This window comes from Ambystoma mexicanum, chromosome 1p (genome assembly GCF_040938575.1).
Source record: "Ambystoma mexicanum isolate Mex_15411 chromosome 1p, UKY_AmexF1_1, whole genome shotgun sequence".
Taxonomy (NCBI): domain Eukaryota; kingdom Metazoa; phylum Chordata; class Amphibia; order Caudata; family Ambystomatidae; genus Ambystoma; species Ambystoma mexicanum.
The window spans coordinates 654,316,747-654,330,358 of record NC_090921.1 but is presented as its reverse complement, the minus strand read 5'-3'; the positions used below and the strand labels follow the sequence as shown (position 1 = coordinate 654,330,358).

The window sequence follows — 13,612 nt, the reverse complement described above, 5'->3', positions numbered from 1 at the left end:
TTTCGGATCACTTTCGTATCTTTAAATCCTTGAACATCTCTTCTATTTTTTCAGTCAATTAATGGTTTGCCCGTTTCTTCTTTCTTCTGACAATATATATATAATTCCTAGATTCTTTTTTTAATAACATGAAAAATTTGCCATTTCATAATTAAGAAAAGTACAAAATCATAACTGTTGTTTCAAGTTCAATTGGTATGTCTACAGAACTCATAACATTTGTGTACTTTCAAATTCACAGTAAACAGCTGGTGTTACTATTAACATTTCTAATGGATTTAACTTTACACAAGAGATATCACCCATCCCTGGAGCCCAACCACAAGTGGATGATTTTACCCATCCTAGTGATACCCGCGTATGGAACTCAGTCTCACACGGCTAATCCAATGTAGAGGAAACTCATCCACAGAAGCATAGTATTGTATGTACTAATGGAACTCACCTTCATCTGAATGATATTACCAACATAATGGACCTCAACCTCATTTGATTTTTTGTAATACAATGCCAAGGGAATACCTCCACACAAATATAATAGTTTAAAAACCAGGGTTAGTATTATTATTTCAAATTAGTTAAACCTAACATGAACGATATTACCTGCAGCGGAAACCATTCCTCACATGGATATGATATAACCTGTCCCACAGGCCTTTACAAGGAGGATACTGCCCATCCCATGGAACTCATCCTCATGTGGACCATCATTAAAATGCCAAGCAAACTCACCCACAGAAACAAAACATTATAACACTAGTGAGTCACAATTCGACAGGATCATATAATGGCGCCAATGGAACTCATTCTCTCATAGACGATATTACTGTTGCACGGAAATTCAGCCTCTCCATAATATTGCAGTCCAAGTAGATGTAAATGAGAATAGCGTTTTCCATCCCGAGTCCGCTCACCCTGACAAGGAAGATATGTCCATCCCAACAGAAATGCTTCTCCCAAGGATGATATAATAGACTCAAGAGAACTCACCGTTACAAGTATAAAGGACTTAGTAAACCGGGTTGGAACTTCTCATGCAACTGTCTAGTTGCACAGGCCTTTGCTTCAGTTGCCCTGTGCCACTACTCGACTTTACCAGACACAGCTATGTTGTAGAAGGAGATATCGCCTTGTTATTAGGCTAAGGAATTTTCACAGCTCCCTTAAGAAACAACGAAGCACAGAACTCTTGCAAGGCGGTAATATTGGGACTTTTTTCTACAGAGAAAGCCCACCCAGCATAGAGTTTTTTTCTTATTTTTATTTATTGTGCATCTGTAAGGTGCATACACATCAAATACATTCTGTTTCAAGGCATCCACCGGGCATCGGGGAGGGAACATGGGAATGAAAGGCAAATAGAGCAATGAAACAGAGAGGTGGTCCTACCAGGCCTTCTGAGCATTCAGCACGCGCAAGTGCAGAGAGAATGTTGATGATGCTGAGTCATGTTCTTTGTTTCACTTCCTTTTCCTTCACACGCGTCCCCTTCTAATTGGAGGCGGTGGTGCAGACCCTATGTCACCAAAGTGTACAGCAGGCTATCCTCCTGCTCCTGAGCGCTGGGCATTTCATGGGTCGGCTGCTCATCGTTTTTGCATAGGGTCTTATATAGATTGTCTAACTGTGTTCGTGTTCAGCCAACCCAGCAAGCTGACTGTCACAGGTACATCTTTTTTTTTTTCTTTCGTGCCATATACAACTTTTTTGATGTGATCTTTCGTGAATTCTAAAAACTTGATTCGCTTTCCTCTCTGGCACTTTACCGTTCAAAAATAGACAATGGAAGAATACTAGATTTTTCTTGCTGGGAATGTTTCCGATTTGTTGTGGCTACTCTCGCAAATGTTGTAAAAAAAATATATGCCTTCTCTCTGATCCTCAACTCTCGTATGAGAACTGAGCACAAGCTTAAACAGCTCCAGTGCCTCTCTGAACCATTGTGGCTTCGTGGAGCAGTCTCTCGTGGTGCAATGTGTATCAAAAGGCAAAGGGCAAAGGATGTGTCTTTTCTTCGTGAAAGATTGCAGTTCTATAATCTGAAATGACATGCGTTTACCGTCAACGTTCAAGATCTTCTTTCTGGGCCGTTATTTTACATGATGGCTTTTAAAGACCTAATTTTACCAAACGCTACTGAAATGTTCACATCTACCCTTAAACCATTTTAAAGACCGGAATAATTAAAAATCCCTTAAATAGAACTTCTCCACAGTTTCTTCCCTCTGGCAGTCGTGTGTGAAGATGTGTACTGATGCAAGGTTATTCTGAGTGCCAGTGGGGTCTACTTCGTGTAAATCTCACGCATTTCCCCAGTTTCACGTGCAGCTGGTGAAAACGTGCCTCTGTGTATGGCACGAGTTTGCGTAAGTGCATAACAATCAACTGTCAAACGCCAACATTTGAAAGATGGGGCAACCCCTTAGAATCTGCTTGACCTCATGGGTTTCCCTATGTGTCAGTTACGCATCATTCACGTGACCTGAATGCACAGAGAAGCGCAGCGTGCGAAACACAATTTCGTCCATAGGACCTGCAAGCAAGCCATTCACACTGCCTATTGGTCTGTTTGTACTGTGATTGCAGGAACACAAACACGCACTCTTTTACCCATGGTGAACAGATGCCTCTTGTTTAAAGTCCATAGACAAAGGACAATGTGTGGGTCCGAAAAAAAGATTTACTGTGCATATGCAGCACACACCAAAACATTTAACAACCTGAGTCTTCAAAAGTGTTGCTCCTGATAGAATAGCCTTGGGCATTATTGATCAGCCCACAACTTGTGTATGTCAGACTTAAGGTGATAGCACTTTGTAGAACTACTCCCAGTGGTTGGGGTGGCTCAGTCCTTGCTGATAACCTTGTACAGATTATTTTTTAATCTCTCACGAGTAGCAGATGAATGCTTTACTTGCCCAGTATCCTTCTGTCCATCCCAGCTAATGGGCCACCTCAAGAATTATGATGGAAACCACCATCTTTTGGGAAGCTTTCAGACAATAGGTGTCAGCAGAATATGCAATCCTCACTAGCTGAATAAAAACAAGAACTAGTTATTTTCAATGTTCTGTCTACTGGACACGAAATCAGTAACACTACTCTTAGCCAACACCGACCCACTGATTGACCACTCGAAATCATAAAATCCTAGACCTGTGCTAACTAATGTGGCTCGAATGAGCCCCCGTGCCCACTTACCGCTTTCAATTATATTTTTGATTAAAGTAGGACAGCTGCACAGATAGTTTATTGGACACAGGGAGCAGAATGTGTATCTGTTTGCCAGAATCTGGGTAATTACCAGTAATAAATCGTCCCTAGGCATTTCCTGAGTTTGACGCGTATTTATGTCACTTTACATGGTATTCACTCATATTTTCTTTCCTGTTCTGTAGATGAGCATATTGCTGAAAAACATTGTTAAGTACTTCATACGTACATGCCTATGCACTACGTGAAGTATCGCAAAGTAATGGAAACATGTTTAGGAGGGCTATTCTTCACTAGTCCTGGAGTTCAGTTCAATGCCAATCGGCAAACATTTCATTTAAAAAGAATAGTTTTACTTAAAACCTGTGAAAAGATTACTTTGGAATGATTCTGTTGGAATCCCTGCAAAGGCTCTGATACTCTATACACATATTTCAATCCAATCTTTACGAAGAAAGAAGAGCGGATGGTGAAGGGTAAGATGACTTGGATCTGTGGCAAGCACCTAGCACCAATATTTTAGAGCTGCAGATAGAATCTTTTTTTAATGTTGTATTGAAATATTGTTGGCGAACGATAAGCTAATTTTGACTCAAGTATCTTCTTTTCATTGGCCTTTGTATTTTCTAAGCAGAAATACATAGAAAGAAAACAACCTACATCATTTACAAGTCATCTTACCTTTCTTAGATCTACCATATGGCCGATAGTAGTAAGAAATTAAAGAAATCTGTACATATGGAGGCAATAAATGACAGACCTTAACACCACTCACCCTTTTTTACACACCAACAAATCCAGAAACAGATACTATGAGTCCCAAAACAAACGGCACATACAAACCTACCCAATAAACGTAATCTTCATTTGTTGACGGCATAAAACTGGTCTCACCTGGCATGTTTAATCTTCATTCAACATGGCAGGGTTTTGCTGCATGGTTCCCTAAAACAGTAGCCTCTGCGTTGGCCTTCAGTCAAAGAAGCAAATTGACTGTTAGCAGTGAGGCAGTTGAAACTTCTCAAATTGATTACCATTTAATCATTTTATGTAATCTTAAAGCAAAATAAAAATGTTCCTGCTTCTCATCATTTGATTTAATATTGACAAGATCCATTTTGTATTGCTGTAAATTATTCACAATTTTTTAAAACTTCCCATACAATGGATCTTAATGAGCTTTGATATTAAATAATGCATTGGATTTTGCAATGTGACCCGGTTTTTATCACAGGGCTGTTTAATGGTATCCTCTATATGAGTCTTCAGTCAAAAAGTCAACTGATGTTTGCAGCTAAGAAGGGTGGAAGCACTTGAGATCCCTTGATGTGAACTATTAACTTTGATGTGCATTCTTATGAATTATTAATAATTTTACTTAAATATCAGTGAGTAATTTTTAATGCATAATTATGCACACAATCATATCTAAAAATACAATTGTCATCTATGAATTTGCTTTACAAATGCAATTAATATCAGATTTATCACATTGTATTATAATGATTTCATGTAGTATCGGATTAAGAATTGTATGTTATATATATATATGTATATATATTCATCTGTAAGGCAAAGAAGATGTCATACATTTTTGAGAAGCTTGAACTGAGACTTCCAAAAAATTTGATTAACTAAAATACATTTATATTTAATGCTTGATGCACTTCCCAGACTGAGATAATTCATAGGGATCAAGTGAGCAAAAGAGAAAATTTTCATGATTACAAATCAACCTGTAAGTGTATGTAAATTGAAGTAGAGTAGATTTAAATATTTCTCCAGTTCAAAGATAATGCAGGAAAAAACTGTTCACTCCCAAAAGTGTACTTCATGGTGGCAAGTTTCTGAAGAGAAGGATGCACTGATATCTGGCAACATTGTAAATGTGCAGGTTTACCTAGAACATTTATTTACCCTTGAGTTATGCATAAGATTGTGTCAAGTCCCCTTAATGTATGCTATATTGAAGGTGTTTAGTACTTTCTTTATGTATAGGATGCTTCCCAGGAAGAAGAGTATATTTTGTTGAAGATATTTTGAACTAAAACATTTCCCACATATTTGGTTTTGGTTATATTGGTCTAAAACTATATTCACCAGATTTGTCAATTGATTGCATTAAAATAGAAACAGGCAACCGGAAAATACCAAGTAATATAAAGGACATTTTCAGAACTTTGTTTTCTAAATAATATTTAAAAAAATGGTTTAACCATTGAATTTAAAGAAAGAAAACTGCATCTGTTAAATTACAAGAGTGTGTTCACTATTCTTAAGATTCGGAATAGGATATACTTAATTATTAGTTGTTGAATGTTTCATACAGCTCTCCCCTGCCATGTTTAATGTTCATCCAGTAAGGCAGGGTTTTGATACAGGGTGCCTTACACACTTAGCCACTGTGTGGGTCTTCAGTGAAAGAAGCAAATTGACTGTTACAGGTAGGATTGTTAAAACACCTGGCATCACCTCTAGTGAAATGTGAATTTTGCTGTGAACTGGTGAATATTGGCAATTTAACTAAAATATGATTATTCACTATTATATTTAAATAACATATTCTCTTACCACTACTCATCTTCTAATTTAATAGTGACAGGATTTATTTAACTTTGCTGTAAAAAATAATTATGAACTTGCCACAAAATGGACCTTAAATACCACTGTTAAGTAATAATGCACTGGATTTCTCAACCACGTTGGGGTTTTAATACAAAGTTACTTAAATGATTATCCAGTGTGTGGGCCTTAAGTCAAAAAAGCTAACTGACTGCTACAATGAAAATGGGTGAAATAACTTACTCTCTTGATTTCAACTATTAACTTTGATGTACAATGTTTGGCTTGTTTAATTTTTTAACTTAAAAAGCAAGTCGTTATTTATTTAGGAGTCATCAAGCCAGTCACATTTTAAAAAAAACTAAATTTTCTTTGATACAATTGTTTTACAAATACAATGAATACCAATTTAAACACAAAGATGGGCATCCCTTTAATACCGTCATGTAGGATCAAATTAATAATATTATGTAAATATGCTTTAATCTGTAAAAGAAAGCTTTGTTAATACAAATGTCAAGTAAAGACGTTAATTTGAATCTTGATGATATATAGTCAACACATTTGATTAGTTAACATGCATTAGCCTTTAATGTCTGGGGTGCATCCTACAGATTTAATCCCAGGGAACAGACTGAGACAGAACAAATGAGATCCTTGATAGACATCAATTGAATAAAAAGCAAGCTTTTCATGATTACCAATCATTTGGTTTCAACAGCTCTCCCCTGCCATGTTTAACGTTCAACCAGTAAGGCAGGGTTTTGAAACGGGGTGCCTTAAATCCTTATCCACTGTGTGGGTCTTCGGTGAAAGAAGCAAATTGACTGTTACAGATAAAATGGTTAAAACAGTTGACATCACTACTAGTGAAATGTGATTTGTGCTGTTAGATGGTACATATTGGCAATTTAACTAAAATATGATTATTCACTATTATATTAAAACAAAATATTCTCTTACCACTACTCATTGTTTAATTTAATATTGACAGGATGTATTTAACATTGCTGTAAAGAAAACTCTACATTTTTTGAACTTGCCACAAAATGGACCTTAATAACATTGTTAAGAAATAATGCACTAGATTTTGCAACCACATTGGGGTTTTCATATGAAGTTGCTTAAATGGTTATGCAGTGTGTGGACCTTCAGTCAAAGAAGCTAACTGACTTTTACAATGAAGATGGACGAAATCACTTAATCTCTTGATTTCAACTATTAATATTGATTCAAAGTATTTGGCTTATTTTTTTGTTTTACTTAAATAACAAGTAGTTACTTAGGATTCCTCAAGCCAGTCACATTTAAAAAACACAATTTTCTTTGATACCATTTCTTTACAAATACAATGAATACCAATTTAACCACAAAGATGGGCATCCTTTTAATACTGACATTTAGGATCCAATAATAATATTATATTGATATGCTTTAATCTGTAAGAGAAAGCTGAGTTAATACAAGTGTCAAGGAGATACTTTAATTGTAATCTTGATGATGGATAGCCAACACATTTGATTAGTTAAAATGCATTAGCCTTTAATGTCTGGGGTGCACCCTTAAAATGTAATCCCAGGGAACAGACTGAGATTAAACAAATTAGATCCTTGATAGAAATCGATTTAACAAAAGACAAGCATTCAGTTTGCAAGTAAGGGTTGAATAAAAATGGGTCTCCACTTTCTCCAGTTCAAAGTTTATGATAACTGCAAATGTTTAACACTCAAAGGTATTCATGATGGAGGCAAACCTTTCCAGAGATGCATATACTGATGTCAGCATGGTTAATTTTCAGACATTTCTTTAATTTTCATTAATCTTTGATTTATATTTAAAAAAAGAATTGCTGTGTTGCTAATGATTGATTACTACTCTCTACATGTATGTCTAGGTGAAGAAGCATATTTTGTGGAAGAGATTTTGAAGCAAGACATTTCACACATATTTGATTTTATTAAAGCAGCACAATGTTGGTACGAAAATAATCATAAGCGACAGGCACAAGCAGTTGTGTATGCTCATTTGTGGCAATGTGTTGTTCTTCACTTTGTTCCATCAGTTTTCATTTCAAATTGACAAGGTTTACTACGAAATGCGTTCTCAAAATCTCTATAAAATGCTCAGTTAAAGGTGTGAGTTCATTATAAATAAACACACTAAGAAATGTATTTCAACATTTTTTAATATTGAATTTTCCAATGAGCCATGAGTTTTGATATATTGCTCCCTTAAACTGTTGCACTTATGTCAAAGAAGCAAGTTTATTTATCATTATAGGTAAAATGAGTGGACATAATTCAGAATACCTATTGTGTAATGTTCCATTTTTATTATAATGCATGAATACTTTTCCTGAATTGACTAAAGAGTGTGTACTAATTTGAAAGAAAATACAATTTTCTCTTAACTAAACATTTGATTCTGCATGGGCTTAGATTTATCTGTAGTAGTAACATTGTTGTAAAATGATGTGTGTTTTTTGACAATTTTAAAAAAAAGGCAGATCTCGTGTATTTACACTGGAAAGCATCTGATATGTTGAGTCACTACTTCCTCAGTTGAAAGGGCTAATAACGTCCACATCAGCATTGAATGTGTGTTCCACATTGCTTATGGGAGGCTGCCATTTCCCGTCAATCTCTATTAAATTAGAATCGGGATGATCTAATTTAGCAATCTGGAGTTTAACAACTTGAATTGTAAAGGTTGCTATGTATTGTAAATACACTTTACACTGATTTAAAACGTTTGCAAATGAAATGTAGTTCTCAGAGATGGCTTGATAACATTCTTAAAGTGCATTGCGTGCATCTTGTTGGTGAAAGAAAACGAGGTGCTACTGCTGTAGTTTTCACATCCCTGCACAAAATGCAACTTCTGTAAATATACAAGTCTTAATGTAAGGAAATACAGTTAAGTCTAGTTGTAATGTTAAAATGGGTGCCTGACCTATGACTTACACTGTCATAGACGCACTGGTCCTTCACAGGCATGTGGGGGTTTCTCCAGATTCCACTTGGGCCAGTTTGTCACTGTTCAAGTGTTTCTTTACATCCAGGGCCAGATTCATGGAATATTTGCCCGGTTCAAAGTGACTTTGCACTGCTGAAAAGTGACTTTGCACTGATGACACAAACCCTGATACATGGAACTGTGCAAAGTGCATTTTGCAGTGCAAAATCTGTGCAAAGTCATTTGGCACAGTTCCATGAATCAGGGTGTATGCCGACAGTGCAAAGTCACTTCTCGGCAGTGCAAAGTCACTTTTAAGCGTGCAACAAATTCCATGAATCAGGCCCTTAGTGACTTAATTTAGATTGTGTAAGCATGCTTTAGTGATGCGAAAATTGATCATAGTTCAGACATGGGTCTTTAAGCATAAGTCCTAACATGTTTGTGATGTTACATGCACATATATAGCACAACATTCGGGCAGTCAATTATCTTCTGTTAGTCACCGAGTAAATGGATGTGAGCAGTTCAAGATGCCCTTGCACAATTTCAGTGTTAGGTTGATTCTATGCAGGTCCACTCTCAGTAACGGAATAGTGTGTGAGCAAAAGATGGGCGTGTTTCACTGCACAATATTGGCTCAAATTGTTTTCTTCTCACACACTGTAATGACTTACTTTGTTTTCTTCTCCTTGCTCTACATTATTTGTTCCTCTCTGGTTATGCACCATTTATTTAGTGCTCCCTTCCATTCTATCTTCTGTTCTTTCTTTCTTGTTTCTTTCACCTTTCCATTTTGGCATTTTTTTCTCTCTATTTCTCATTTCAGTTTTTGTTCATTTTTTTCTTTATTTGCCATTGCATTGTTTTTTCTCTTTTTTTCCTGATTTCTAACAGATTTCCATCTTTTGCTTTTCTCATATTTCTTTCTGCCTCTCTTTGATCATTTAGTTTCATCGTCACTTGCTTCACTCTACTTATAGTTCGCTCCGCCACACTCTTGCAGTATTTTTCTTTCCTCCTTTGACTCACATGCTTTCTCAATATTGTGCCATGTTCTTCTCCACTACTCAGTATCTTGGTGTTCCTTGAGGGTACCATATCCTCTAGCTCCTATCGTTTAAACTGTTCCCTTCTCTAAGTCTCTATGTCTCTTTCTGTCCCTCATTCGCCATGCCTCTCTTACAGTCTTCCGTTTTCTCTCCTCTTTATCTCCTCCACTAGTGCTTGCTTATTACTTTCCCAACTCTCTACCACTCTCTAGCTCCCTCATTTTCAGGCTATTTCCTTCTTCTTTCCTCATTCTTTCTTCTCTCATGCCTTCCTTCCTTTTAACCTCTCAGTCTGTTCCTCTCTATAAACTTTCTAAATAATTTGTATTCTCCTTCTCAATCTTTCATGCTATCGCATAGTGAAACGTTAGTGCCCACGATAGAGGGCTCTATTGTGGTGACCGCAGCCCATGTTAGGGGTCCCATATGAAAATGAGTGTCTTTAATCAGTGTGAAAGCCACCTACCAAACACAAGATCCTGATGGTTGGGGCTCTAACTCTATTAGAGGTTGTTCCGGGCTACAAGGTTTGCCTATCCATGGACTAGACCAGTGTCCAGTGTGTTCAAATCACAAAGGAAAGCTTGGTATGTAGGATTTACAGGCAGAGCCTCCATTTCAAGCTTTCTGATTGGCTAAAGAGCTGGAAGCTGTGAGAAGTGCAAAGGTAAAGCATAGCATGGGGTCTTGTACTTTGGTTAGAGACTGGATTCCACATGTTCTGATTCGCTAAAGAGAAGAAAACATGTTGTCAGGCCTCTATTATCATAACTCTCTTACATTTGTCTCCCCTATATTCTCTAACATTCACTCATTTCTCTTCTCCTTCACCCTCAATCTCAGCCACTTGTCCCCACCCACTCACTGTCTCTTTCTCTCTTGCTCTTTTTCTCTCTATCACTCTCTCACTATCAATCTTTCTAAAATTTTGTAGCCCTCCACTCTCACACTGTCATCCAGTGTCTTTTCTGCTCACACTTTATCTTGCATCCATACTATCCGCCGCCACCTCAGACTTATATTTCTCTTCCACCTATTTCTTCTAATTCTCCCTCCACTTCTCCCCATACACAGCACCTGATCTCTCTCCCTTTCCATTTTCCTCACTATTCACCAACTTTCTCAGCCTCCTTACCCCCATCTGTCTCGCCCTCCCTCTCTTACACACACCCACACACGTATTGAACATCTCTCCCTTTCATTTTCCCCTTTTGATCTTTGCAGTTCACGCTGTCGTTTATTCCTCCTTTTTCTCTATCTGCAACCCCTCTCTGTGCCTCTGTGTTGCCTCTAGCTCTCTCACTCTCTCTCCTATACCTTCCTCTCTATTTCTCTCTTTGTCTACCTCTTGCCCTCTCTGCCTCCCCTGGCTCGTGCTCTTGCTCTTTCCTTGTTACCCCGATTGTCACTGTATATCGTATATTCCTTTTTTATTTGAGGCTTTCTATTTTCAATGTTCCTCTCATCCTTCTGTTGTTTCCCTTTGTTCCCCTCTGGCTCCTCATCTCTCCTGCTATGACCTCTTTAAAGTGCACATTTCTACTTATCACTAATGCTCTTTGGCTACCAGTTTCTAAGTGGCTCTGCCCATGCCCAACCCTTATCTATATGATATTGCGTGCCTTTCTCTGCCCCCCCAAACCATCGTTCTCTCTTTAAATCGTTTTGCTCTCCCTTCCTCACTCTGTTTTTCTGTCATATCAACCTGTTCCTATGTAGTTTTTGTTTTTCTGAAACACGGCCTTGTGAGGAGAGCTGATATCTCCAGAGATCTAGGTACAGGGATTTTACCTATTTACTTGTTACAACTTAAGAATATAATAAGAAAAACTTCAAGACATTCTAGTTTTATTGCTAATTAGTATATGTCTGGTTTCAAAGAAGGCCAAAGGCCGAAACACGTGTCAGCAACAGACAATAACATGAAGAAAATATTATTTGCTGACGCAATCTCTGTGGTGGCATTGAATAATGTGTTACTAATAAGAGCGCAGTGGGAGCACTCTATGTCCACACGCAATGCGACAGACTAACCTATCATTGATTTCATCATTAGAGCTCTAATTACTGATCATTGGCGTACCAGGAATTCCCTAATGGAAACCCACAAGCACATTCTCATCTGGTTCTATGTACCTTCACCTCCATTGCTTTCTCCCACTCTTGTATCATCTGAATATTCTATTGCATTGAAATCAGTCTCCTGGTGCTTTTGCCAAAAAGCATTTGCTGGTATGTTCCACTTAGAGGTAGTGATTGCTACTCCAAGCTACGACAAGCTGACGTCTTTGTCTCTATGATGATACATAATGTGCATACAATGTCGCAAACGTACTGAACATATTGTTTATTTTTCAGGTGCAAACTATCCAGAGCCTGAAATAGTGCTTTTCTCACCACAACCAGAGGTGGCCAGTGGAAGCATCCAGCCCACTCTGACCTGCCACATCAGCAATCTCTCAGTTCCTTTCGGCACAGTAAACTGGCTGGTGGATAGAAAGATGGTCCAGGGTGCAGTGACCGGAGAACCAGCCCGGGATCTCGGAAGCAACACCTTCAGCATGAGCAGCTACCTTACCATGGCGGACATTAAGCGGGACTCGCAGGTTACCTGCCAGATTCAGCAGGATGGTTCGACCTCAATCACCGCCCGAAGTATAAAGCTGTCTGAATGCTCTTAGCAGAACCATACCTAGATACTGGGCATGGCCATCAGTAAACATCTCTACTTCCCTATTGGCCAGCCGGTACTGCACATTTTGCCGCACATCTTGCTTGCTGATTGTCTTCTTATTGGATAGACTATCCAAAGTAATGATATTTCTCAATGGAGTGTGTCTGCAGTCATGCACACATTGTATCCATCCTTGTGGTTCATTCATTGTACTCGCAACTTGCGTAGTGTCCTTCTTCTCTCAACATTGTTCTGCACTGTGTCATTGTGATCATAACTTGAATAGTGTAGTTCTCTCAGCATTGTTCTGCACTGTTTAATTGTGCTTACAACTTGCATAGTGTACTTCTTCTCTCAGCATTGTTCTGCACTGTTTCATTGTGATCATAACTTGAATAGTGTACTTCTCTCAACATTGTTATGCACTGTTTCATTGTGATCATAACCTGCATAGTGTACTTCTTCTCTCTGCATTGTTCTGCACTGTTTAATTGTGCTCGCACCTTGCATAATGTAGTTCTCTCAGCATTGTTCTGCACTGTTTCATTGTGCTCGCAACTTGCATAGTGTACTTCTTCTCTCGGCATTGTTCTGCACTGTTTTGATCTTTTATAATACTCTGTTAAAACTATAAAATTATTCATAAAAGCAAACAGAGTGAGTTTTTTTAAAACTCCTTTCAATAAGCAAAGTTTATAACAAATGCATTGTGCTTTCAATGCATTCATGTGTCTTTGAAGATGTGTTGTTTCTAGAGTGTGTCTTAACATCCTCATAAATGCATTAGATGTAAGCCAGCAACCAACGGTTCCAGGGTTTTCAGGTGTAGCAGGAAAGTACGAGGAGAGCTGAGAGCAGGTCAGGCCTGTGATGCCAAGATGAGGGTATCACTCTTTGCCATAGGGTAGAACTATAGCAGAGCTGTGCAAGTCATTTTACTGTCGATTGGCATGAACAGCCTGACCGTTCCATAACTAATTACAGGTCCCTGAGAGGAGCCGGATCGTCCCATATCTAATGACTGGTGGCCAAGTGGAGCCGGGCCAGTCCATTGTTATTAACAAATCGGTGAGCTCACCCTGACCATCCATATAACTAATCGTTTGTCTCGAGGAGGGGCCTGACCATCCAATATCTTACAACAGGTGACCAAGAG

General features: G+C 38.2%; 1 protein-coding gene across 6 annotated transcripts in view; it reads left to right on the top strand.

The window, feature by feature from the left end:
- The window catches only part of LOC138578543 (immunoglobulin kappa light chain-like), a 491,642-nt gene extending 478,533 nt beyond the window's left edge, over positions 1-13,109 (top strand). For 3 of the 6 annotated variants that reach the window (XM_069649713.1, XM_069649715.1, XM_069649717.1), the window contains exons 3-4: positions 1,633-1,666; positions 12,141-13,109. In XM_069649713.1, the coding sequence (XP_069505814.1) occupies positions 1,633-1,666; positions 12,141-12,463 (357 nt within the window). In that variant the 3' untranslated portion in view covers positions 12,464-13,109. Of the gene's footprint in view, positions 1-1,629; positions 1,667-5,621; positions 5,658-12,140 lie in introns of all 6 variants that reach the window. The other 3 variants (XM_069649714.1, XM_069649716.1, XM_069649718.1) reach the window with 3 other exon arrangements.
- Positions 13,110-13,612: the final 503 nt, after the last annotated feature.